This window comes from Balaenoptera ricei, chromosome 1 (assembly GCF_028023285.1).
Source record: "Balaenoptera ricei isolate mBalRic1 chromosome 1, mBalRic1.hap2, whole genome shotgun sequence".
In the NCBI taxonomy this organism is placed as follows: Eukaryota; Metazoa; Chordata; class Mammalia; order Artiodactyla; family Balaenopteridae; genus Balaenoptera; species Balaenoptera ricei.
This window is the reverse complement of record NC_082639.1, coordinates 193,012,338-193,040,312: the sequence shown is the minus strand read 5'-3', so window position 1 is coordinate 193,040,312 and position 27,975 is coordinate 193,012,338. Positions and strand designations below refer to the sequence as shown.

The following is a 27,975-nucleotide window of genomic DNA, read 5'->3' as shown; positions in this document are numbered from 1 at the left end:
TGCCCGGGCCCAGAACGGCATCTCCCCAACAAAGTCCCGTCCACCCCAGCACAGGGGACATGCTGACGCTGGTCTTGGGGCAGCGGGACGCCTACTTGTTTGGATTTTTCAGCCCACGCTTGCCTTGATTTCAACAAATCATGCTGACAAAAGTGCTGGGAGATGATGATGCTTGTAATACATTCCCATTCCATACTTTTAACTATTTTGTCCGTTATACTCCCAAACCTGTATAATTCAATAATAATAATTTACATATAGTGTATATAACTCAAAATTTATCTAATTCCCAGAATTATATAATTTCAACTTTATGTTGAAAACCCTAAATGCTTGGAGATAACAGCAAAGAGCCTAATTTTGTTCACAAAAATATTTATCAGCCAAACACCCTGAATCACCTATATGAAATTCTCAAGTCATTGCTAGCAAAGCTAGAATGTAAATCCCACAAGGGCAGGAATCTTTGGCTATTTGTTCACTGATATATCCCAAATACCTAGAACAGCACTGGGCACCTAGGAGGCCACCAAAAGATGTTTGTTGAATAAAAAGAACGAATGCCCAAATGCACAGAAAGTCACATTTTCTATACATTCAGTTGATTCTCGGTTATCTGGATTCACCAAAGACCTCTCTCCAGACTAATCCCACCAAAATCATACAGCATATCCCAGTACCGGCTGGGGCCAGACTGAGGACGCTGTATGTTGCTGCCTCCCATACGTTTCGTTCTGTTCACAGATCTCCGTTCCTTTGATGCAGTGTGTTGAACAGTGGCCCCAAAAAGATACGTCCATGTCCTAATCCTTGGAACTGGAGAGTGTGATCTGACTTGGAAAAGGGGTCTTTGCAGGTGTGATGAGGTTAAGGTCTTGAGGTGAGACCCTAAATCCAATGACAAGTGTCCAACTAAGAGGTAGGCAGGCAGGCAGGCAGGCAGGGGGAGATCTGACAAAGGCAGAAGAGGAAGTGGCAGTGTGACCACGGGGACAGAGACTGGAGTGATGCGGCCACAAGGCACGCCAACCGTCACCAGGAGCTGAGAGAGGCAAAGAACAGGTTTCTGCCCTGGAGCCTCCAGAGGCAGTGTGGTCCCATCAACACCTTGATTTCAGACTTCTGGCCTCCAGAGCTGTGAGACAACAGATTTCTGTTGTTTTAAGCCACGAAGTTCCTGGTGATCTGTTACAGAAGCCGCAGGAAACTAATACAACTGGCGCGGAATAGGAAGTCAGAACCTAGAGAGCCTGCCACGTCCTCACCCCTTGGTACTAACAAAAGTCACAGCAGCGGGTCACCCTTCTTTGCCAGATGAAAACTGGTCAAAAACTTAATTATACCACTTCTTAAGATACAGCTGCATTTAACAGAAGGTTTTAGAAGGTTTTTCAATCAATTTTCAGCCCAAAGAGCAATTGCCCTGGAAGAGCGGACCAAGTGCTTGCGTGAGGCACGCTGCTGCAGGTGCTCTGGCCGAGGACTGGAGCTGAAGCTCGGGGGGCAGCGAGTGAGCGGACTCACTCGTTCGTGGTGAGTCCGCTGTGGACCCAGCGTGTCTGAGCTCAAAGCCCCCTTGCTCCAGCAGGGCAGCCGCGCCGGGTGACAAGAATTCAGACGAACAGATTCAAGGTGATAAAGAAGTCAGTACATTTGGAAATCTCAACCATCAGCAGATCAGCACGAGAAGGCTTTACCTTACTGTAGTTCATACCGCCTGACCCAGTGCTTGAGTCAAACCTTCCATTCCGACCGTGATACAGTGTAACCACTACTGAAGTGAGAACCATTAACAGCAGTCTGCTCCAACAGACAGGTGACCCAGCCACTGTCAGCTCTGTGTGAAAGACTCACAGCCCCACTGGCACGGACAGTTTGGCTCCCAGATGGTGAGAACTATATTTGATTATGTACTCAGTGGTCAGGCAGGCTCTGGACACAGATCTGAGGCCTTTCAGGAGAGAGAGCCAACATAGACAGCAGAAGGAAAGAATTTTCCATGGAGTGTCACACTAAGATTCTTGTTCTCGATAAACTGGCATATTATCCCCAGACTGTAAGTGTTCATAATTTGGGACCAGAGAACACCTTCCTTCAGTTAAGAACAAGTATTATACTGTCTAAGGGTTGACAGTATTTAGATTTCAAAAATATGTTCATTCTGGGTTCTAATACGACATCCTCAAAGTGCCACAAGCCCTAACCCTTCAAATAATGTTTCCCTCAACCTTCCCCGTGCATTTAAATGAAGAAAAGCCCATTAAGTTGTCTTACAGGTATCACCTTGGCAACTTCTGTACTATAAAGGCTATATACAGCTGACCTAACTTTTGTCATCAAGGCAGGTTTTTGAAAAGTCAAGAAGAAGAAAGAAGATGAAGAAAGGGCCCAGAAAATGAAAGCTGCATCTTCTCAAAGCCCATGATTATTCTCAAACAGAAGTTTTATAAGTTCCAGTCTCCAAACCTCTACCTGTCACTCATTGATAATCCTAATATTGAGGAACCATAAATGAGGCCTAATAATTGTGGTAAATCCCAAGAATGAGTTTCTCTCAGATCAAAAGAGTGTATATGGCTAAATCAGCCTGACACATGTATAGCAATAAGAAAGCCCTTGGAGAGATTATCTTCTTACAGATTGTGCACATAAGGGCTGAGGCATACCAAGTCATGAAATGATTCACCTTAACAGACTAGATCAAAAGAGGTTCCTTGGGAAAAGTAGACTATAACAAAGCTGTAGAAGGAAGGAAGGAATGTGGCAGCTGGAGCAGTCAGCATTATGACTTCACATTCTACAGATGCAGAAACTAGCCCAGAAAAGTTAAATGAATTATTTAAGGTCACATACTCAGTTGTGGAACCACCTAAGTTTTCTACCTACCAATTTAGAGGCACCCAAAACAGCATTCATGGGCCACGTTCAAGATACCACTTGGCCCATGGAACTTTTTTTTTTTTCTGGCTGTGCTGTGTGGCATGCGGGATCTTAGCTCCCCAACCAGGGATCGAACCTGTGCCCCCTGCATTGGGTGTGGGGAGTCTTAACCACTGGACTGACAAGGAAGCCCCTTTTGTGTGTGTGTGTGTGTGTGTGTGTGTGTGTGTGTGTGTGTGTGACGGAACATTTTTAATACCTGACACTATCTTCCTAAAAATGACGTTGCTTTAGCATATACAGGGTAAACTGACATTAGTCTAGCTCTGCAATAATTTCATATGAGGAATGTGGCCAACTGGTTGATGTGAGTTGGTCACTCCTGACTAGACTAAATGCAAAACACAAAGATCCCATTTAAAGTGCCTGGGTTACCATTGTTTATTAGCATGAGTCTAGATTAGAAACCTCCCTCATAGCTTGGCTACCTGTCCTAACCGCAGCCCAAGGTCCACCCTGCTGCCAGTTGGCATGTAAACTGCTGTCCCATGGAGAGGGATTTTTCTATTTAACTCCAGATCACTCTGTGCCCATAAACAAGTGTTTCACAAGCCGCAAGAGTATGTATGGTCTGAAAGCAAGGGCACGGGCAATGTTCCACGCTGTCAAGTAAGCCTCAAAAAAGGAAGGCAGGCAATTCTGGGACCTGAGCTGGGTAAGGAGTAAAAGCCACAAAGAAATTACAGGAAGGTCAGACTCTCAAAGTATAAATCAGTACAGCAAATTTTATTCCTAAAAGAAGACATTAAACAAGAAGTTATTATTTTCCCAGCATTTTCATCCAGAGTTTTGCATAGGCAAAGCTACTAATATATTAGTCCGTATCACTTACTGTCATGTCTTCCCACGGGCAGAGTCCTACACGGCAGAGGCAGCAGGGAACGCGATCACGCAGCCCTACCGGGTACGGTGCGGTAGTCTGCAGTGCGCACTATGGAAGTAAGACCGCCTGGTCAAACACCGGGACGACCAATCAGTAGCTCTGTGTTCTTGAAACAAGTGATCTCTGCATGCTTCCGTTCCCTCATCTGCAAAATTATCGTACCAATCACAGTACCTACGTCATGGGTCACAGATGAGCTAAGGTACACAAAAGCACTTAGCGCCCAGTATATAGTTTGATGCTATGGAAGTGTTAGCTGCTACTGTGACTATTATCAGTATATTATTATTTTTGTTTAGTCTCTAAGAGCACAAGAAAGGGCAAAAATTATATACTTCATTTAAAATAAACACAAATATAGTATAAACTCTACGTAAGTTCCAATAGGTGCCAACAGACCACAGAAGTCGGGTTCTGTTAATAAGAAAGAGAAGGAAGTAAATGAGAGGCGGGACTAGAGGAGAGGGAGACAGGGAGACAGCGAGCCAGGACTGGAAGAACAGCTCACAAGGGGGCTCCGGGGCTGCAGCCCGGGCTTTACGAACACAGCAGAGTCACTGCTGTAGAGGCCCATCACGTCTACTGCTAGCACAGGCAGAAAATCTGAGAAGACAGATTTAAGTTGCAGACCTGACACTGACACATCACCAAAGAACAGGTTAAGACTTCATCTTAGTGATGTGTCCCTTGAGTGTGAAGCACTTCTCATTTATTCATGTAACAAACATTTACTGAGGCCTATACTAGGCCAGACATAGTCCTTCGGAAGAGAGGCAGGAATCAAAAATGAGTACGACTTTACCACTCAGTGGTAGAAAAAGTCATTTAAATGATACATGCAAGAGGAATCATACTCGAACACAAAATAAGAGACGTACAGTGTTAGGGCTCAGAGTAAGACGTCACTAACTTTGTCTGGGGGTGACAGGGAGCACCTCCCAAAATGGATATTATTCACCCGCGTCATAAAGGAGGCGTCGCCAGCTGAAAATGCAGGGATAAAGAGAATCAGAAGAAAGGGAACAGACATACAAAGGTCCAGAGGAGAGGAAAAAAAACAGTTTTTTGGAATGGTGAGAAGTTTGGCATGTCTGTACTCAGTGGGGGGGGGGGGGGGGGGGCGGGGCATACATGAAAATCTGAACAGCGTTTCCATCTGCCAGACTGAAGAGTTTGAACTTGACCCTGCAGGCGAATGGGACATGGAAGGAGGAGAGGCTGGTAGGGTAGATTGGCAGCAATGAAGGCCCCGTATCCCCCTATAATTATAGACTTTAACCTTATCCTGAAGGCAGCAGGGAGGGCCTGAGGTTTTGAAGCCAGGGGGTGAGACCATCAAAACCGTCCGAGAGTGAGAACTGCAGTGGGAACATGAGGCCTGACCTGCCGGCAGGAGAAACTCCCGACGGAGACGCCTCTTGGGAACCACAACGGAGGCCAGAGAGGATGAGGTCCTGCGGGAACGTCCTGTCGGTGGAGACAGAGGAGGGATGGGTTTGAGGAGCGCTCCCGAGGCGGAAGGCACAGGGTGGCTGGTCAGAGCGCCGAAGGTGAAAAGGGGTACACAGGCTTTTAGGACCTTAGGACCCTGCGTGGACTGTGGCACCACTGAGCCAAAACAGGGATTCTAAGCAAGTCTTAGAAGTCTTTCTGTGCCTGGTTCCCAGGCAGCGCTGATTTCTCTCAAGGCCTCAGTGACTTCCATGTGCAGCGGGTACTGCCTGCTGCCCTTCCCCTCTGACACCGCCCCCACGTGAGCCCAGGAAAACCAAGGCCAAGCAGCCTGACCTCGCAGCTTCCCCGGCCCCGCAGCTAAGGCCCGGCTGGGTCAGCGTCAGGAGTGCTGCGGCCTGGCCCTGGCAAAGCATTACTGAACAGCAGCCCACAGAGCTGCGGAGCTGCGGTTACGGACCAGGTCTCAGCTGCAGCTGAAATCTCCCTAAAGTCACGTGTTAGTGACAACAGCGGTGGCTCTGCAACTCAAGAGAACACCTCCAATTTTTTCTCTGAAGTTTAAATCTCTGGGATAGGAAAGGAATTGGTAAATTAAAAGCATTTTGTTGGGCCCATGTGGCATTCTAAAAAAAGATTTTTCACATTAAAAATTCCAATTTGAGGCTTTTAAAAAACAAGAACACCTGGCCATGCTGGGGCCAGATTCCCACAAAGTGACGAGCGTTTGGAGCTGAGCAGCAGTTGCCGCCTCCGGGCAGAGCGTGAGCTCCTGACGCCCCACCATCCCCACTGGGTTCTACTCTGCCCGCTACATGCCCTAGCCACTTTCCCCAGATACTGTATCATGAAAACATTCAAACATACAGAGAAGTTCAAAGAACTTCAACTTCCCCCCGGGCTGTAGTCCACCACGAGCCCTGCGCTAGACTTGCTGTATCACACACCCACCCCTCACCGACTAAGACCTTCGTAACAACTCCCCGAAACCCTTCACCTTGCATATCATTAACTAGCGCTCAATGCGTGCGCACAGCCTCATTTTCTTTTGAAGTAGGTTCTGCACACGGGGAAAGCACACACCTTATGTGCTTCACTCACTGGGGCTGGACAAACGTCTGCACTCGTGCTGCCCACCGCTGTGGGTGTCTGAGCTGCATCCCTGAGGCATCTGACCCCTGACACAGAGGAATGCTTTCCAACTTGCTCTGACCTCTGCACTGCCTGTGGCCAAGGAAACGCTGGCTATGAGCAGAATCATAGTTGACCTTTCTTAAGGCAGCATCTTATTTCTGCTGGGCCTTAACAGACCAAATCTGGGTATAATCAATTTTTGTTGTTGTTGTTTTGTTTATTAGAAGTATTGTATTTTTTCAAATTGAAGTACAGTAGGGAGTTCCCTGGTGCTCTAGTGGTTAGGACTTAGTGCTTTCACTGTCGTGACTCAGGTTCAATCCCTGGTTAGGGAACTGAGATTCCACAAGCTGCACAACGGGGCCTAAATAAATAAATACATAAATAAATTGAAGTATAGCTGATTTACACTGTTGTGTTAGTTCCCTGGTTTACAGCCAAGTGACTCAGTTATACATATATATATTTATATATATATTATTTTTCAAATTCTTTTCCATTATGGTTTATTACAGGATATTGAATATAGTTCCCTGTGGTATACAGTAGGACCTTGTTGTTTATCTATATTATATATATTAGTGTGTGTATGTTAATCCCAAACTCCTAATTTATCCCTCCCCCCCTCCCCTTTGGTAACCATAAGTTTGTTTTCTATGTCTGTGAGTCTATTTCTGTTTTGTAAATAAGTTCATCTGTATCATTGTTTTAGATTCCACATATAAGTGGTATCATATATTTGTCTCTGGCTTACTTAGTATGATCATCTTTAGGTCCATCCATGCTGCTGCAAATGGCATTATTTCATTCTTTTTTATGGCTGAGTAATATTCCCGTGTGTGTGTGTGTGTGTACACCACACCTTGTTGATGGACACTTAGGTTGTTTCCATGTCTTGGCTATTGTAAACACTGCTGCTATGAACATTGGCGTACATGTAACTTTTTGAATTAAGAGTTTTCTCCAGATATATGCCCAGGAGTGGGACTGCTGGATCATATGGCAACTCTATTTCTAGTTTTTTAAGGATAATCAATTTTGCTGATAATATAAATTCACTATTGGGGCTCCAAGAGAAGGTAATAGCAGTTAAGACTTCAGAAATCTAAATAACTTTTTTTTTCCTGAAAGCATCAATCTAAATAATTTAAGAAACATGGCCTATAGTCCAACTCTCAGACTGCTATGTGCTGGAGGTAAGGCAGTGGAGTGAATAGTACAAATCAATAAATAACACAAACATCCCTTGAGGCCACACATGGAAGAGTTAGCCTCCACCCTCTCTGACTAGCTTAGTGGTATTGCCAAGGTAACAAGGAGAGCTTCTGTTATTTACTGGTTAAGAGAAGGCATTACTAAGCCCAGGAAAAGATCAGGAATATCAAAAAGAAACCTCATGTTCCAAAGGTAGAATAATGCACAAGTGAAAACCTGAAAAAAGGATTAAAAATTTACTTAAGTCGAAGACATAGCCCTGCTATGCAATGGCGTCCCTTTATGGAAATAAAAATGAGAAATGTCCCTGTCTCCTTTGATGGCAAGTGCTTACTTATCTGTAATCAAACCCCAGACTCCTGAAGCACTTGGCGGGCAGTGCACCCAGGATTAGGCAACCCTCGCCAAGGTCGGGTAGGTCAGCCGCTGCTGCAGACGTGTTGAAGGTGAAGGGCAGCGTGAGCTCTTTCAACAGGTCTCCATCAACTCATTCGTGGACGGGCCGAGCCCAGGCGTGAGCACGGGCACATCCAGGACAGAGGTGGAGGGCACATTTCAGAACAGAAGTGGGGGCAGCACAAGGAACGACACAAGCAGAAGATCCAACACAAATGCCAGAGCCCAGCCCGATCTCTCCACAGCGAAGTTTCCTAGCTGTAAGAGAGCGAGCACCAAACTGGACCCTCCTCTGACCGCAGGGTTGATGGGAGGACATGAGAGATAACAAATACGAAAGTAGGTGTTTAAAAAGGTTAGTACATAAATCCAAGTACTGCTGTTAACACACGGTCTTTGTGTGATTTTATAAAACAAAATATACTATGAGGCTCCATTGATTTAGAGCAGGGGATGGCAAACTTTCTCTGTAAAGAGCCCGAGAGTAAGTATTTTAGGCTTTGCAGGCCACATAGTCTCCCACAAACACTCAACTCTGCCTGCAGTGTGAAAACAGCCATGGACAATACCAATGAGGGTAGCTGTGCTCCACAAAAATTTTATGGATACTGAAATTTAGATTCCATATAAATTTCACACCACAAAATATTGTTCTTCTTCTTCTTTTTTCAACCAATTAAAAATGCAAAATCCATTTTCAGCTTGTAGGATGTACAAATCCAGGAAGTGGGCTGGATCTGGCCTGTGGGCTCTAGTTTGCTGACACCCAATTTAGAGCATTGGCCAGAAAGCTTGAGTTCAAATGCCAGCTGTGAAATTTAATGGCTCTAAGGCCCTAGGTAAGTTCCTTCTCTCTGCCTGGGCTAGCTCATCTTTAAAAGATGAATAACACTAGTATTTTTCTCACAGTGTTGTTATGAGGACTACCTGACTTCATATGTGTACAGAGGTTGGAACGGGACTGGTCAATGTACCCGCTCACGCATGTTGCTACCAGCTATTATATGCCGTTACCATGACAAGTCTCCAAACGTGCCACATTTCCACACAAATCTGCACACGCATTTCCTCTGCCTGGAATGTCTTCCCTGCTTAGAGCTTCTACGTGGTCTCAGTGACCTAGTCCACACATCACCTCCTCTATGAAGCCCGCCTTGCTGTACCTCCCATCCTAGCAGACTCAGTTACCACCACCCACGTCTCCAAGCGCCTTGCATCTTATTGTACTTATCGCTGACTGTCAACTTCCCCACCAGGCTAAACTCCTTCCAAGGAGACTGTGACTTACTAAGTATATCCCCAGGCCTTAGAATAGCACTCTACACACAGAAAGCATTCAATACACATTTGCTTAATGGTACCAGTAACTATTTAGAATGTAACCTAACACATCAAGCGTAACTAGGATAGAAATCTGCTGGTTATAGGGCAAATGTGTGACTTGAACCAAATACGAAAACAACTTCTAATATCCTACTTTAATACAGTCAGTCACGTTAACCTTCACCCCCAGGCACGTCCGGTGAGCACACAGTGTGTCCTGGCACCGCTAGCCGGGAGCAGAAGTGTCAGCGTCCACGCGGTGACGATCACAATACCAGCTTTAGGTAATTCAGAAGTTCATCTCCCACCTCAGTCTACACAAAGTGATCTGTGTTTGGTACCAGGGGAGAGAGTGGGTTGAACAACGAACTCTGAAACGGCACCAGCGTAGCACTGCACATGGCAAAGAGCAAGAAGGAAACGGGGAACCCTTTTCTGATCCTACTCTTAAACTCGTAAGGAAATAGTGATCAAAAGGCGTCACCAAGGCCACTGAGAGAGGGCTGCTTTCTGAGCTAGTCAGCACCACCACGCCTCGCCCAGCAGGCCTGGGGAATCTGCCCCTCTGCCCGACCTCTGCCAGGCAAGCTATGTGCTGCACCAGACACAACACCCCTCTGACGGAAGCGCCCCTGTCCCCGGGAATGCTGGGCTGCCCGTGCGCCTGGCACACCGTCTCTTAAAGAAGTCAAAACTGTTTTGGAAGAACAGGTTGGTGGGGGAGGGACTTCAAAGTAACTAAATGATGAACATTTCCTGAAAGGCAATTTAATGTCATCAAAATCAGTCAAATGTTGTAACAACTATGAAGAGAGTCCAGTGAAGACCCAGATCACCGTATACCAGGTGACACTAACATGATGTCACACGGAGTAGGAGCCTTTCATTTTCTAAGTTAACGTCACATTTCTAAAATCCCAGCTTGTTGCTGTGGAAATGACATTACAATTTGTCCTCGGTTTTTGTGTTTTTGCTTTTTCTGGTGTGTGTATGTGTGTGTCTGTGTTTGTATGTATGTGTGAATGTGGTGTGTGTGTGTGTATGTGCGTCTCTGTGTCTAGGTCTGTGTGTGTGTGTAATGTGTATGTAGGGGGGTGTCTCTGTGTGTGTATGCGTGTATATGTATGTGTAGGTGTGGGTGTGGGTGTGATGTACCGACTCAGAACTGTCAGTTTCTCCAGAGGTGTCTTTCCTTCTTTTAGGCCATGAGATCATATCCTATGAAAATCTGCTGAATTTAAGGAACAGAAAACAACATATAGAAGATATTTCTGTTAGGACTATGCTGAATTCTTGTCATTGTCATTGTTATTACTATTATTATCAATATCATTTTCTTCAGTGCCTGGAAACGGCTTCATGTATAGTGTCTGAACATTGCTCAATCTGGACACTCTGATGATTGCTAATTCTTAACAAGGTAATTCTAGACACATCATATCAACAACTTTTTTATTCCAATAATATATTACTGTAATAAAGTTGATCAATAGGATTGGGTTTTACTGTGTTTTAGAGCCAGATTAATTTCAGTGGAATAATAAGATATAAGTAAATTATAATATAATGCCATTCATTTTACCAAAATATTCAATATTTAAATATATTCCCATGGGTCTTCTCAACAGTCCTCTAAGGAAGGGAAAGGTTGGCAAATAATGTTAACAATGGTGACAGCAGCCAATATTTTTTGAGGACTATTTGAAGCTGGGCATGTGGACAAGAGATGGGAAGAGAATGGAGTGAAAAGAAGACCTAGCTCCAAGCTTTGAGACATTCCAGGGTGCACACCTTGAGTCTGGTGCCTTAGACCACTCGGCCATCCTGACACGCTGGGTGAGACATTCTAGCCTTTAAAAACCACGTAGAGGGCTTTCCTGGTGGCGCAGTGGTTGAGAATCTGCCTGCTAATGCAGGAGACACGGGTTCGAGCCCTGGTCTGGGAAGATCCCACATGCCGCGGAGCAATTGGGCCCGTGAGCCACAACTACTGAGCCTGCGCGTCTGGAGCCTGTGCTCCCCAACAAGAGAGGCCGCGATGGTAAGAGGCCTGCGTGCTGCGATGAAGAGTGGCCCCCGCTTGCCACGACTGGAGAAAGCCCTCGCACAGAAATGAAGACCCAACACAGCCATAAATAAATAAATGAATGAATTAATGAATGAATTAATTAATTAATTAATTAAAAACAAAACAAAACCATGTAGAAAAGGACACGCAAGCAAGGAAGGTGCAACCAGAGAAGAAAAGAGAGAAACACTGATCACGGAAGCCACAGAATCAAACGGTTTCAAGAAGGAAGGAGAGAGTGGCTGATGCTGCTGAGCATCGAGTGAAACAAAGAACAGAAACGTCAGCATCAGGCCCACCCACAGGCCCCAGGTGCCCTCAGCACGAAGTGCTTCGACGCAGCAACGAGGCAGACGTGAGACAGGAATGGAATGAAGAGTGAGTGGAAAGGAAAGCACGGCTAAGCCTTGGAAAATACAGCTAAGAAAGGGAGGGAAGAGACAGGGTGACAACTAGAGGCTGGGGAGAGGCTGGGGGGGTGTTACTGTACAATGGAAGAGGCCAGCACGGTTAATGTCATTTGGAAGGGTCCAAATAAAAGGAAAAGGTTGAAGAAAGACTGAATAGTGTTTGGTTGTGGAGAAAGGTTCTAAAACAAAGATGGAAGAATTAGATGGAAGAAACACCTTTGCCACTGCAACAGGAGGGAAGGAACAGAGAATGCTGTAGACAAAGGCAGAGTGGTTTGGAGGTGAAAAGGTAAGGAAATTCTCATGTAATTTCTCTGTTTTCTATCTTATCTGTGAAACAGCAGTAATAACCATAACAGTAATGGAAGTGGTGGCGGGAGTAATCATAATACTGGTGTTTATCATATTAAATATTAATCTATTTAATTAATATATTTAGTCAATATATTATAAAAGGTACTAGTAATTAAATATTTAATATAATGATTCGATGTTTATATAATTATATTTTATATAATGAACAGAATAGTAATTATTCTAATAAATAGTAATATAAAACAATATTAACCAGTTAACTTTTTAGTACTATGGGTTAAGCACTGTCCCATACGTTAATTCATTTAATCCTCCTAGAAAGCTTTTAAGGAGGATATTATTATTATTCTCATTTCTTAAAGGTTAAACAACTTGCCCAAGGTCACAGGCTAAAAACTAAGACGACAGCATTCAAACCCCATCAGCCTGCCCCTGAGCCTCCTCGCTGAACCAGCTCTCAGTCCAGCACCCCCACAGCCCCGCGTCAAAGCTCTTTAAAGAGCTCTATTTGGGGCAGTGCTGGAGACAAAAGCCAGGTGGGAGATGCTGTGCTGGGAGGCAGAGCAGTAGGAGGCGGCAGCAGCTGTGGAAGAGAGAGGACGAAGCGCGGTGGTGAGAAGGGCAGGAAAGCAGAGAGGTGTGAAATGATCTTTTCAGGGAAGGAGTGGTGAGCTGACCAGAGAAAACGTAGCAGCATTTCCAGACAATGGTAAGGACCTGTTTGAACTTGGTGACCATAAATGTAAAGTGGTAAAAATCTGTATTATTTTGTGATTTTTCCACCGCTTCAGTGGAACCAAAGAGAAATCAGAGACTTGGGTTCATCCAGAGTTAGGACGTTACCAGATAAATTCAAACATTTCAGAGATAAAGGAGTTTAGGATTCAGGGAAAGCATTACAGAGTGCACACAGAATCTAAGCAAGATAAGAAGGGAAGCTGATGTGAGGAGAGATGGGGGAGGAACTGGGAGTCCCAATAAGAACTAGGTTATAATGGGAGTGACTGAGTCAGCAACTACCGTGATGGTCAAAAAGCCAGGTGCGGGCTTCCCTGGTGGCACAGTGGTTGAGAATCTGCCTGCCAATGGAGGGGACACGGGTTCGAGCCCTGGTCTGGGAAGATCCCACATGCCGCGGAGCAACTAGGCCCGTGAGCCACAACTACTGAGCCTGCGCGTCTGGAGCCTGTGCTCCGCAACAAGAGAGGCCGCGATAGTGAGAGGCCCGCGCACCGCGATGAAGAGTGGCCCCCGCTCGCCGCAACTAGAGAAAGCCCTCGCACAGAAACAAAGACCCAACACAGCCAAAAATAAATAAATAAATAAATAAATAAAAATTTAAAAAAAAAACACGCCAGGTGCTTAGAGGAAGAGCAGTCTAGGTGAGAACCGTGTTGGGGGTGACTGGAAGTGGGTGACAGAGCAATGCGGAGGGATAAGTCACCCAAAACGAGGAAGTTAAGAAAATAAGAGGCCAGAGTGTCCGATGGTCTGCTAGTAACTAGATGGAAGTTATGAGTTGTCTTTGATGAATGAGGGGTAAGAAGATGGCACAGCTCAATGGCATGCAAATCAAAGGAGCAGAAAGTATTTTATTGTTACAAGAGGTACTGAAAGTAACGCTCAGGAAGTGATAATGGGGAGGAACATGGGTACCAATCCTCCTCCCTGACCCTGAGTTAGGTGAGATATGAGAATAAAATCACTTGATGGGGCTTAAGTGTATGTCAGCAGGGTTCCTAACTCCCAGCCCAAGGGTCTATCCACTACCAGCTTATACTACAGCCTTTTTCCTCCAACTCATTTTTTTTAAAGTAATCCAGTAACATAAGAGTATATTTTTATTGTAAGAATAAGAAAAAATGAAAACTATCTACAGTTTGGTGTATATCTTTCTAAAATGTTGTCTAAACAGTTATATACTTCTATATGGACAGATTTTTCTCTTTTAGGATTTTTTAAAGCATAAATAGGGACATATTATATGTATTTCTGTGCACTTTTCTTTCACAATATTTTTATAGACCTGCCATGTTAATACAGGTCTATGCAGGTCTACCTCTTTTGTTCACAAATGCAAAAGATTGTCACGCTATGAATATATAATTTATTTAACCATTCCCCTATTTATATAAATTTAGTTTTGTTCTAATTTTTTCTCACTAAAACAACAAATCAAAGAACATTTCTGTACAAACATCTTTCAGCACATGTGCCAGTGTAAGGAAAGAAAACTTGGGGGCCAAATAATTTGCATATATTTTTATAAATTCTGCCAAACTGCCTTCTGAAGAGGCTTTAACATTCACAAGACAGTGTTTAAGAGTGCCCAGTGTCTCAACTCCATACCAGAACCCACATTTGACAGAACCAATTTTTAAATTTCTATTAAAGCTTTGAACAAAAATAATGTTTCAATTTGCATTTTTCTGATTAATAATGAAAGTGGGCAGTTTCTCGTTTTTTTTTTCAACAGCTTTACAGAGACACAATTCACATACCATACAACACACCCACTTAAAGTACATAATTCAATGGTATGCTTACTTTTCAGCATTTTGTTTTTTTAAGTATAGTCACAGATAAGTGAATCCATCACCACGGTCAACTGTAGAAAATTTCTGTCACCTCAAAAAGAAAGTCCATAGCCTTTAGTTGTCACCCCTCTACCTCCGAGATTCCTTCCCCTCACCCCTAAGTAACCACTAATCTACTTTCTATCTCCATAGATTTTCCTATTCTGGGCTTTCATATGAATGGAATCATACAATATGTAGACTACTGAGCCTACGTGCCACAACTACTGAAGCCCGTGTGCCTAGAGCCCGTGCTCCGCAACAAGAGAAGCCACAGCAATGAGAAGCCCGCACACTGCAATGAAGAGTAGCCCCTGCTCCCTGCAACTAGAGAAAGCCCGCGCGCAGCAACAAAGACCTAACGCAGCTAAAAATAAATTTTTAAAAAAAATCAGTTGATCATAGATGGATGGGTTTCTTTTTGAACTCTCAATTCTATTCCACTGACCTATATGTCTATCTTTGTGCCCATATCACACTGTCTTGATTACCATTGCTTTGTAGTAAATTTTGAAATCAGGAAGTGTGAGTCCTCCTACTTTCTTTTCAAGATTGTTCTGGCTATTCTGGGTCCCTGGCAATTCCATATGGATATTATGTCATATATTTGTTAACCATACAAATAGTTGCCCATTTGCAGCCTTTCTTCATTTTTCTTTTGGATAGTTATTAAATTCTTAAAAATTGCTTGTATGAACTCAAATTCAAAAAGATACACGCATCGCCATGTTCATAGCAGGACTATTCACAATAGCCAAGACATGGAAACAATCTAAATGTCCATCAACAGATGAATGGATAAAGAAGATGTGGTACATATATACAATGGAATATTACTCAGCCATTAAAAAAAAAACAAAATGATGCCATTTGTAGCAACATGGATGGACCTAGAGATTATCATACTAAGTGAAGTAAGTCAGAAAGAGAAAGACAAATACCATATGGTATCACTAATATGTGGAGTCTGAAATATGACACAAATGAACCTATCTACGAAACAGAAACAGACTCACAGACACAGAGAACAGACTTGTGGTTGCCAAGGGGGAGGGAGTTGGGGGAGGGATGGAATGGGAGATTGGGGTTAGCAAATGTAAGCTATTATATACAGAATGGATAAACAACAAGGTACTACTGCATACCACAGGGAACTAACGATATTAAATATACTATGATAAACCATAATGGAAAAGAAAAGAATATATACATATATGTATAACTGAATCACTTTGCTATACAGCAGAAATTAACACAACACTGTTAATCAACTATACATCAATTTAATTAAATAAACAAATAAAAGTTAAAAAATAAAAAAATTGCTTGTATGAAGAATTCATTTCTCTTGATATTAATCCTTTGATCATAAACCTTTTTCCTAATCTGTCATCTGTCTTTCAACTTTTTTTATGATGTCTTTTGTCATACGGAAGTTCTGAGTTTCATTTTGCTCAGGAAGCCCTTTCCCTCCCACCCCTTCTTTCCTAGTTATAAAAATATTCACCTGTATTTCCTTCTTAAAAACAATTTTATATATATACGCACATGCGTGCGCGTGCACACACACACACACACACACACACACACAGTTCTTTGATTCTTTGGAATTTATTTTTGTGGATGGTGAGAATTAGGGGCTCTAATTTTTCCCCCCAAGTAAAGAACCAACTGTCCCAACACCATTGATAAATCAGTCCATTTTTGTCCTATTAATTTGAAATGCCACCCTTATCAAAATTAAATTCCCATTTGTACTTAAGTCTGTTTCTGGAATCTCTATTTCTTTCACTGATCTATAATATTTATCTATTCCTGTATCAGTACTATAGGATTTTAATTACTTTACTATAGGTACTATGTTTTGGCATCTGGTAGGGCAAGACCCACCTCATCGGGCTTTGGGGAATTTTCCTGGCTATTTTTGAAGACATTCTGATTGACTCTTTCAGATAAACTTCAGAATTATCTTGCCAAATTTTCATGGAAATTTTGATTATGACATGCCAAAGTCTTTATTTAATTAAGAATTAAGCAGAAAGAAACCCTTTCTCTTTTTGAGACCAAGTTTCACCTTTCTTGCTCTGAACATTTTTAAAAAGCTCAATGAGACAGCCTACATAAATAGTACTAGCCCACTCTACTTTCCAGAGCACCAGCTAATTTTACTTGTTAATATGCCACACTGACATGGTTGACAGTTCTTAAGGCTGAATGGCAATTCAAGGTCTTAAAGGAATTTAAAGTATCTGTTTTCAAAGGCTATGGTAAAGGCCAAGAGCAAAGTCATTTTTCCGGGTTAGCCGAGAGGGCAGTGGAAAGACCAGAGCAAAAGCACCAAAAAGCTTCTGACAGAAAACTGACAACTGCGTGCGAACACAGACATCATCAGCTCCACTTTCTCAGTCAACAGACTGTTTGAACTGGCCTTGAATGTCTCCTAAAACATCCTTCTCCCTGGACTCCTATTGCGCTTCTTCATGCCTTTTCATTTAAAAAAAAAAAAGGATGCCATGAAAAGTTGTGTAATTCCATTCTTCTAATTGCAGTTTGGAAAAGACCTTAGGGAAAGATATGCCTAGAAATGTTCTCGTGAAAATGGCCCTCTTGAAGACCAGTATATTATAAAAAGCAAATGGCAGTAAGATAAATATATCGCCCTTAAAAAACAAACAAAAACAAAAAAAGTGTCAAGGTGTTTGATACAATAGCACTTAAGCCAATTCTTAATTATTCAGTGCCTTAAGTTTGCCAACAAAGAGAGTCAATGGAACATGCTAAATACACAGGAACCCATTAAAGTATTCAGATTTACAGGTACATTTCTGAAATCAGTCATGAATAATACTGTAAATAACAGGTCTTAAGACACTCATAGCTCTCATAGCCACAGAGTTCTCCCTATTGCAAAAATCCCCCTCCCCCTATTACTACAGTCCCTTCCTCCCTTGCAAAAATCGTTTTGAATAGTCTCTCCTTATTAAAAGAAAAAAAAAAAAAAAAAAGCAGCTCTTGGAATAATCATTTAAACCATCATAATACTAACCAGAGGAAAAAGTGGCAATTATTATGACTGAAATAGAAAATACATTTAAAGGATCCAAGGGGGTTTTTCCCCAGATGTTCAGTCAGAATTAAAAAACAAAAACACCTAGTACAACATATAAAACTTCTTCCACTAAGAAGAAGCCACAGGGAACAAAGAGCTGCTACTGCATGAAATACCTGCTGAGGGAGCACGGCCGCGGGAGAAGATGTACAGGGTTGAGATGAGATGCAAACGGAGCCGCGCAAACATGAATTGTTGAGACCCAGTTGTCTGGCGCGAAGCTAGGAAGGTTTTCTGCAACAGACGTGTCCAATCCCCTCTTGACTTCCATAAAGCTTATGTGAAGTTAGTCACGCACAAGCCCCAAACATCAGGCAATATGCTCCCCGGGCTTTGATATTTTACAACTAATCACTAAGAATTCTATGCAGCACTGTTGACATTGTCTGAGAACACCAAGTAATCGATTTGGGAACCGTGTCAGTCTTGGCCTGAGAAGTCAGTGATATAGAGAACCTGACAGTAGCTGGTGCAGATGAGAACGTGGAGCCACAGAGACTTTCAAAGGCAGTTGGGAGCAGTGTAAGTTGGTGCAGCCAATAACCTGGAACAGTGCTATCCAGCGAAGGTGCACAAACATTTGATCTTTCACATAAATCCCAGAAAAACCTGAACACATTTACACACAGAACCTCGTACAAGAAAGTTCACATAGCATTATGAGTTTTTAAACTGTGTTTTTACAACAACTTCATTGAGATGTAATTCACAGACCATAAAATCCACCTTTTTAAAGCTTACAATTCAGTGCTTTTTAGTATATTCACAGAGCTGTGCAACATCCCCATCTATTTCTCAACATTTCATCACCCCAAAAAGAAACCCCACATCCTCAGCAGTCACCTACCATTCCTCTCTCTCTCCAGCCCCCGGCAAATACTAATCTACTTTCTGTCTCTGTGGATTTGCCTGTTCTGGGCAGTTCATACAAATGGAATCAATACATGGCCTTTTGCATCTGGTTTCCTGCTTCTTAACATAATGTTTTCATGATTCATCCACATGTACCACATATCAGGATTTCATTACTTTTTACGGCCAAATAATACTCCATTGTATAAATACACCATACTTTGTGTATCCATTCATCAGTGATGGACATTTGACTTGGTTCACTTTTTGGCTATTATGAATAATGCTGCTATGAACATTCATGTACAAGTTTTTATTTGGACATGTGTTTTCAACTACCTTGGATATATGCCTAAGAGCAGAACTGCTGGGTCATATTGTAACTCTATGTTTAACACTTTGAGGAACTACCAGACTTTTTTTCAAAGTGGCTGTACCATTTTACAATCCCACCAGCAAAGCATGAGGCTTCAGTTTCTTCCTGACCTCACCAATATTTGTTATTGGCCACCTTTTTTATTAAAACCATCCAAGTGGGTGTGAAGTAGGATCTCTGTGGGTTTTTTGTTTTTTTTTTTTTGATGTGGACCATTTTTAAAGTCTTTGTTGAATTTGTTACAATATTGCTTCTGTTTTATTTTTTGGCCATGAGGCATGTGGGATCTTATGTCCCCGACCAGGGATCCAACCCACACCCCCTGCATTGGAAGGTGAAGTCTTAACCACTGGACCGCCAGGGAAGTCCCTATCTCTGTGGTTCTGATTTGCATTTCAACATTATGTTTAATAGCAAAACAAAACAAAAAACACACAAACATTATTTTGAAAACAACTTACATGTCCATCAACAAGAAAAGTAAATACATTTTAGCATAATCATATGCTGGGCTACCATGTGACTATCAATGTGAAGATGAATGAACTAGTGCTACAAGAATCAACACAGACAAATCTTACAAATGTAATATCAAAACTGTAAAAGCACATAGCAAAAGGATATGTAGAATATGATGCCATTTATATAACTTTAAAAATATGTAAAACAATATTATAAATTATTTGGGGATACATTTATATGAGGTAAAAATATAAAGACATATTTAACTATATTGTTAATAGTTTCTTTCTTAAGCTGGTTGGTGGCTACATGGGTATCTGTTATATTATTTTCTCTAGTGTTTGAAAGGGTTTATTAAAAATAGTAAGTCAAAGAGAGGAAAAGTCTGGCTATTACACCTGGCCCTTCTGCATGCTTTATACTGCTAGCAAATACACAACCAAAGTTTAAGCTCAGGAAACAACTGAACATAGATGGTATCTCCTAAGACTTCTCAGTTGAATGAGAAAGAATCTTAAAAAGCAACAGGGCTTCCTCCTATCCAAACCCTAACAGAATCTGTTATCCCACACACTTTTTAAAATATGACCAATTTCATTTTGTTTTTTAAAATATGACGAATTTCATTTTGTTGTATAACTATCTCTACATAAGGAAATCAGTCTAAAAAAAATTCAGGTTATCAATAAGATTTAAACTTTATTGATATCACTATTAAATAACATAAAATATTCTTGGATTTTAAGTACACATTTCACAATCAACCTTTTTAAAGTTCTCGAAGAAATTCATTTTCCCCAACATAATATGCTTTGTTTTTCGAGTCATTCCAAGTTGGAAATTGGATTGTTTAAAAAAAGTCACATCACCTAAATTAACAGAATAAGCTTAACACAGCTTGGAAATTTAAAAATATAATTCCTGCTGTATCTTAATTGTGTTGGTGTTTACACAAATCTACACATGTGATAAAATTGCACGTAACTATGCACATACACACACACACACACACACACACACACTCAGTGTACATAAAACTGGTGAAATCTGAATAAGGTCTATGAATTGTACCATGTCCATTCCATGGTTTTGATAATGGAAAATAGTTATGTAAGATGTTACCAGTGGGAAAAAATTGGGTGAAGGATATACAGGACCTTTTTGTATAACTTCCTATGAATCTACAATTATTTCAAAATAAAAATTAAAAAAAAAAATTCTTGGGATCTGACATTAGATACTGAGAAATAATCTGCCTACATCTCTCTGAGCTCTGCATGAGACTCCTTTATCCAGACATTTTTCAGTCCCATAGTTGTTGGTTTACAGATTCCTCAAGTCCTTTGTTTTTTTGTTTTGAGACTAGTATAATTCTTTTTTATTGGAGTATAATTGCTTTACAATGGTGTGTTAGTTTCTGCTGTATAACAAACTGAATCAGCGCTACAAATACATATTTTGCTGCTACCCTAATAATTCTGGCCTTTAAGCTACTCACTGTCCACGAGAGGGTGAGGAGAAAGAAGAAAGGTGAAATTCTAATAATTTTAATATGCTACTTATTCACAGATACCACAAAGGAAGGGTTGGAATGATTAGATTTCCCTTTCTTAGGCTATTCCCAGGAAGCATGGACAATGCAATACTGACTATCCTACTTGGAAGGAGTCTTGAAGCTGGTCCAAAAGCACAGAGAAGGATACGCTGCTAAGCTAGATGAAGTTTTTCCATTAGCTCAGGAAAAAGACTAATGGAAATTCACAAGTCATCACTGAAAGCCCAGATAAGCAGCAACCTGGCCAGAAAGCACTGCCCCCTGAGTCTTGGCTGAGGTACGGGAGGCACACACACTCTCACACAACCAAAATAAAGATCATCAAAGCCACCCCAGCACTCATTAACACACAATACTGGACTCAGATAACCTGAATTAGGTTTAACCAAAAGGTGCATTTTCCCCCTTTTCTGTAAGAATAAGATGGGTTATCAGTACTGACTTCTGCTCCAATAAAGTTCAGAGAAGAAACAATTACTGTTTTACACTGAATAAGTGCAAATATCTTCAGGGCCCCTTGGGATTTTCATAACCTGAAATGCATGCATGTACGTATATATGTAAATTGGTAAAATCTGAATAAGGGGAATGCTATTAAGAAACAATTTATTAAAAAAAAAAAAGAAAGAAAGAAACAATTTATGGGGAGTTCCCTGGCGGTCCAGCGGTTAGGACTTAGCGCTTTCACTGTCGTGGGCCTGGGTTCAGCCCCTGGTTAGGGAACTAATATGGTACAAGACGCATGGCGCAGCCAAAAAAAATGCTGGATAGGTCTTCAAAAAAAAAAAAAAAGAAAGAAAGAAACAATCTATGTATACATCAATAAAAGATAGCATCTATGAATAAGATAAAGAACAGGGCTAGTCATTAGTAAAGCAACTAATTGCTTTACAAATTCTAATGCTATCAGTGCAATCCAATTACCCTAAGTGACCATGTGAGACCCTGATAAAAATGAAACAGTGACTTTCAAAGACTACATAATAGATACTTCAGACCTCAGGCCTTCAAGTGTTAGACCAGAGCAAATGTGACTCAAATATGAAGAATTCATATTCAAAAGGAATACACATAATCATTTCTTTGGAGAAGTAAGAGGTCTTAAAAGGGATGCACTCAAGTTCAGAGAAATAATCAGGACAGGAGAAATCTTGGAATAAGTCAGTAACCAAGCAGGCTACAGCAAAGCAGAGGGAATGCCTCTACTGACACCATGAAAAGAAGACCAGGAAGGACAGAACCAAGGGACAGGGAGAGTTTGAGAGCATAAAGCTTCAGAGCTCTGCTGTCAGGGGAAGAAGGGGGTGTATCCACTCTATAGGCGGATAGAAACAAGTACAGTAATCCAAAATTCCATTATGTTCATAGAAATTATTTGAAACACATTTTCCTCCTTATTTACAGGTCACATCAAAACTGCTTGATACATCTCTCCACTGGGGCCACAGCAGCCCTAGGCTGGAAACACTAGGTAAATAATGAAACTACTTCACCCCCACCTGAGCCTTCCACCTGCCAGTGTGACTCTGCAAACTTTGGACTTGGCAGACAGCCTGCAAAGCTCAAAGGCTCTGTGTCTCCAAATCTTGATTGTTTGGTAGTTGAGCAGAATTTACAATAATTAAATTTATGCATTTGGATGCTGACTTAGAGTCAAGTCCTAAGCTAATTTTTTTTTCCCATTGTTTAAAGCGAAGCATCTTGGGAATTCCCTGGCATTCCAGTAGTAAAGACATGGCACTTGCACTGCGGTGGCCCAGGTTCAATCCCTGGTCAGGGAACTAAGATCCGGAAAGCCATGCAGCCAATAAATAAATAAATTAATTGATTAATTAAAAATAAAACATCTTGGGACTTCCCTGGTGGCGCAGTGGTTAAGAATCCGCCTGCCAATGCAGGGGACACAGGTTCGATCCCTGCTCTGGGAAGATCCCACATGCCGCGGAGCAACTAAGCCCGTGCACCACAACTACTGAGCCTGTGCTCTAGAGCCCGCGAGCCACAACTATTGAGCCCGAGAGCCACAACTACTGAAGTCCATGCGCCTAGAGCCCGTGCTCTGCGACAAGAGAGGCCACCGCGATGAGAGGCTTGCGCACCGCAACGAAGAGTAGCCCCCACTTGTCGCAACTAGAGAAACCCCGTGTGCAGCAACGAAGACCCAATGCAGCCAAAAATAAATAAATAAAAAATAAATAAATTTATTTTTAAAAAATGAAACATCTTATATTTTTATTTATGTATCTTTTTTGGGGGGGGGCTGTGTCGGGTCTTAGTTGTGGGGCACGAGGGATCTTTTGTTGTGGCATGCAGGCTTAGTTGCCCTGCGGCACGTGGGATCTTAGTTCCCCAACCAGGGATTGAACCCGCGTCCCCTGCGTTGAAAGATGGATTCTTAACTGTTGGACCACCAGGGAAGTCCCGAAACATCTTTTATTTTAGCAGTAACAAATAAAATCTGAGAAAGCCACAATCCAGGCAATAAGTTATCGTTGACATTCATGCCTAATTAAATTGTGTTAAGATGGGGCTAAACAGATGCAAAATAGGAATGTTCTGAAGGCACTACCAGAAACTATTAAAAGCAGGATAGGGTAGACATGGGCCTCCTCATCTTTGGCCAACAACAGTAGTCATGAAAATGCAGCATCCAGTCAAGGCTTCCAGTCAAGATGTGGTCAGGCTTCCAAGCACACGACCCCCAGGGGGTCTGGGAGGGAGGTGGCATTCCATCACCCTGCTCTTCGTGAGTGAGACCCCACAGGAAAGGAATGGGACAATTCCCTCTGGTGAATGTGTTCAGAGAAAGTAGGTAAGATGTTCTCACTCCAGCTAAACTTTTCTCACATGATTTAGTTGCTTCCCCAAGTATCCCATCAGAAAAACATTATGATTTCTAAGACTGCAGAGTCTCTCTGCCTTCAGGTCAGCTTAACAATCTATTCCAAATAGCTGAGAAGGTCCTACAACCTTTTTGAAAATTCAGTTTAGAAAACTGGGGTCTAACTTTATCTAACCTACGCTAGCTGGACTTTACATCCTTAGGGAATAAGGAAAAATACAGACCTGAAGCCCTGTAGTGACCAAGGACTTGGGGGGATAGTGATGCTTACATACTAGTCTTATCTCCTCTGAGAGATGGAGATAACTGACCAGAACATAATAGGAAGACTCAATTCTAAACCTCATCAGAGGGAATTCCCTGGCAGTCCAGTGGTTAGGACTTGGTGCTTTCACTGCCGGGGCCGGTTTGATCCCTGGTCGGGGAACTAAGAGATCCTGCAAGCCGCACAGCACAGCAAAACAAAACAAAACAAAACAAAAATCACATCAGAAAATCAAGTTTTTTAGGATTTTGACTTTTCTGTTTTTCTATTTTAAATGCAAATGCACATCCAAGTTCTCTGCAGCACGTGATGTTCCTTGTTACCAAGAACCGTGCCCGACAAGCAATAAAAGCTCAATAAACATGTATCTAAGTAAATGCCTAGATGAATGAACGACTGAACAACACCTCTCTCCTTCTTTAGCTTCCGCAGTGTAGTAACTGGCTCCCGGCTTCCCCTCTGACAGCTCTTCCTCTTCCTTTCCTCAATATGCAAATTCCCCAAGGGCAGCCCCGGGTCTTCTGTTCTCCCCGACACTGAGAGAGCCCATCTTCTTCCAGAACCTTCCCAGGCACTGATTCATTTTTTTCAAGCAGTGTGCTGGGCACTAAGGAGAAAGGATGGTTGAGACGCGCTCTGCGGGCAGGGGCTCGTGGCCTAGCACAAGACAAGGCAAGGATGAATCTGTGGGAGACACTGTCACATGCGGCTGCTAAACCAGTATCACGAGCAAGATGCTATGAGAGCAAGAAGGAAGGATAAATTCTGACAGGGTTGACGTCACAGAGGAAGTGACATCTGAGCGGAGCCCTGAAGGATTAAGAGGGTTTTACAGGTGTAGAAGGGCAGAGGGGGCAACTAGGCAGAGAGAAAAGCACGAGCAAAAGTTCAGGAGGAGTGGGTGGGCAACGGTGAGGGATAACCTTGCAGGCCTGTGAGCGTGGCTGGGGAGCAGAGGGAGAGAAACTGGTGAGACAGGCTGGAAACAGTTTAGATGCCACGTTGTTAGCCTTTTTACCTGCGTTCCAAGGGTTTCAAAACAAAGCTGCATCAGAACTGCCTGGGACGCACGGTAAAAGTACAGATCACTGGGCTGCGCCCCAGAGCTACCGAACTGGAGTCTCCAAAGGTAGGGCCAGGCATCCATATGTTAATGAATGCTATGGTGTATAGTTAGATTTAGCAACCACTGAAAATGTTTTAAATAAAAGTTGCATTATTAGATTGGTATTTTAAAGATGACTCTGAAGGTACTACTAAAATGGACTGTAAATGTGCAAAATTAGAAAAGGGCAGACCTACAGCAGACTACAGTAATGATGCACTCATTTATTCCACAAGCACTCAGAAAACATGTGCCTACAGTTCACAGGAGAGAGGACAGCCCGAACAGGGTCCCGACAGTGTGAACGGAGACATTTAAAAGACAGAACTGGCAAGTCCTGATGATTCAGCAGATCACAGGGGAAGGCGGAGAGAGAGCAAATCCCAGTTTCCATCAGTGACTCCCAATGTGGATAAGCACAGAATAAAGGGTCCCTGGGTCCTACCCCAGACCTACCGAGTGAAGGGCTTTGGAGGGTTGGGCTCAGGAGTTTCTGTCTTCAACACGTGCCCCTGATGATTCTCATGCAGTCAGCCAGGCAGCAACGTGGGACAGACAACTGGGAACCGATGTCTTAGATGATAATTTCCTCCCCCGAGGACAAGACAGGAGGAACAAGTTTGTGACTGGCATGAAAACAGTTTTGCTCTGGAAATACCAAGACTGAGATAAACCTGAGTAACACATCTAGATCATGATGTCTAGTGGACAGTTAGAAATATATATCTGGAGTCCAGAAAAAAGATCAACTATACAGAGGTCAGGGTTGGACAGATCTGGACACCATTCGTGCATAAGCTATGGATGAGGCCCTGGGAGTGGGTAAGGTTACAAATGGAGAAATGATGGACGGAAAAGTGGGCTGAGAATGGACATCTGGGAAGAGAGTGGGCAGTGGAGGGTTAGAGTAAAGGAAGTGCAGGAGGCTGATTCAGGAGGTTAGAGAAGGGCTGGGAAAGCAATGCTTCAGAAGCCAAAGGACAAGAGTTTTCATTGATAAAAGGAATCATGTGGACAAAATATTATAAAATGGTCCAAAAGGAAAGAAACTAAGAAGAATGATAAGGTGAGGCATTTAGGAAGTCTGTGGTAACCTTTAAGAAAGCAGTTTCAGTAGAATGGCAGGAATTAATAAACTAGAAGAGCAGTTATACACCACTTCTTAAAGAGAATTTGACGACAAAGGAAAAAAAGATGAATCAGTGGCTTGAAAAAGAGAGAAAGTTCTTTTGGAGGCCATTTTTATTTTAAGAATGGAGACAACTTGAGGTGTTTTAAAGAAAGGAAGGAGAAAGGAAGGGAGAGAAGCATGGGGCACGTGATAAGAGATGGTGGACCGAGTAACATTCCAGATGAGGCAGGGAGGGTGGTACCAGCCTCTAAAAGGAGGCTGGAAGGAGGAATGACAACAGAGAGGGTCTGGAGGGACAGACAGGAGCACTGAACATGTCTTTTTTGTTGTTGTTGCTGAGTAAATGATGATTAGGTCACCATCCTTATTAGGAAAGAAAGTGAAGATGTGGCTGGAGCACGAAAATGAGACGCGGAGTCCCTGGGGATGATGAAAACACTGGCGGGTGGTAATGAAGGCCCAGAGGAGGGCATTTCACTTCATTTAACCAATACATATATAAGCACTCTTGGTGGCAGGCAGTGTTCTGAGCACTTCACATACATTAACTCAATTATTCCTCATAATAACTCTATGAGTTTGAAAGGCTCATTATCCTCATTCTACCTATGGTGAAACAGGCACAAAGGCTTTAAGGGACTTGCCTAAGCTCGAAAGTGGCAGGACCAGGACTGAAATCCGCACGGTCTGGCCCCAGAGCCCTGCTCTTGACCACTCTGCTGCTTCTTCAATACAACATCCATACGTCTGTAATGTAGCCAAGAGGAAATGGGATAAACTTCATCTTGCGCTCTGAGAAGGTTAGGAAAGCAGGACTGGGAGGAGGCAGCATAAGTGCTGTGAACAGCACACACTAAAGGAAGTTGGGGTCACTTATGAAAGGATGGTTGTAATAACAGTGGACTTCCCACCAGTCCAGCGGATTCCGACTTCAAAATACACCTCAGCCCCTAAACTCTTCTCCGAATTCCAACTGTTCAATGCACCTTAGTGGTCTGGCATCTCACAATCCTACCTCAAGCTGTAAATGCCTGAAGCTAAGCTCTGCTTCTGCCCCACATCAGCTTCCTCGTGCCTTCCCCATGTCTGTCACAGCACAGTGTAGAGAAAAAGCTGCACCAAAGAGGACTTTCTCACCATTTTTCCCCAGCACCTAGTTCAGTATCTGGCACACAATGGATGCTTAATAAATATTTGTTGAATTTCAGTTTATTCTCCAAATCTTAAAATTGTCTCTGACTTTGGCTTCTCCTGCTTTCTACATCCAGTAATTCTCAACATCCTGTGTTTTGCCTACATGCCTACTCATACCTTACTGTTCTCTTAACCCCTTTTCACCATTGCTGTAGAAGCTATTCTAATAAGCTACTGTGCATCTTAATTTTTGCTTCTCCCTCCTCAATCCAATACAATCTTACCAAATTAATCATTTAAAACACTATCCTTCTCACATTACTCTTCTGCTCCAAAATATTCAGTCTCTTTATTCAAGAAGCAGTTATGAGATGCCCAACCTGCCAGAAACTGTGCCCTTTCCAACTGAAAGTAACCCGTTTCCTCAGAAC

General features: G+C 42.5%; 1 protein-coding gene across 9 annotated transcripts in view; it reads right to left on the bottom strand.

Moving 5' to 3' along the window:
• Nucleotides 1–27,975, bottom strand: part of PPP1R12B (protein phosphatase 1 regulatory subunit 12B) — a 204,967-nt gene that overhangs the window by 156,563 nt on the left and 20,429 nt on the right. Inside the window, exon 1 of one of the 9 annotated variants that reach the window (XM_059943511.1) lies at nucleotides 3,773–3,841. The exons of the other annotated variants lie outside the window; for them this stretch is intronic. Within the exon in view, the coding sequence (XP_059799494.1) occupies nucleotides 3,773–3,778 (6 nt within the window). The 5' untranslated portion in view covers nucleotides 3,779–3,841. Of the gene's footprint in view, nucleotides 1–3,772; nucleotides 3,842–27,975 lie in introns of those variants that run through there. 9 annotated transcript variants of the gene reach the window in all.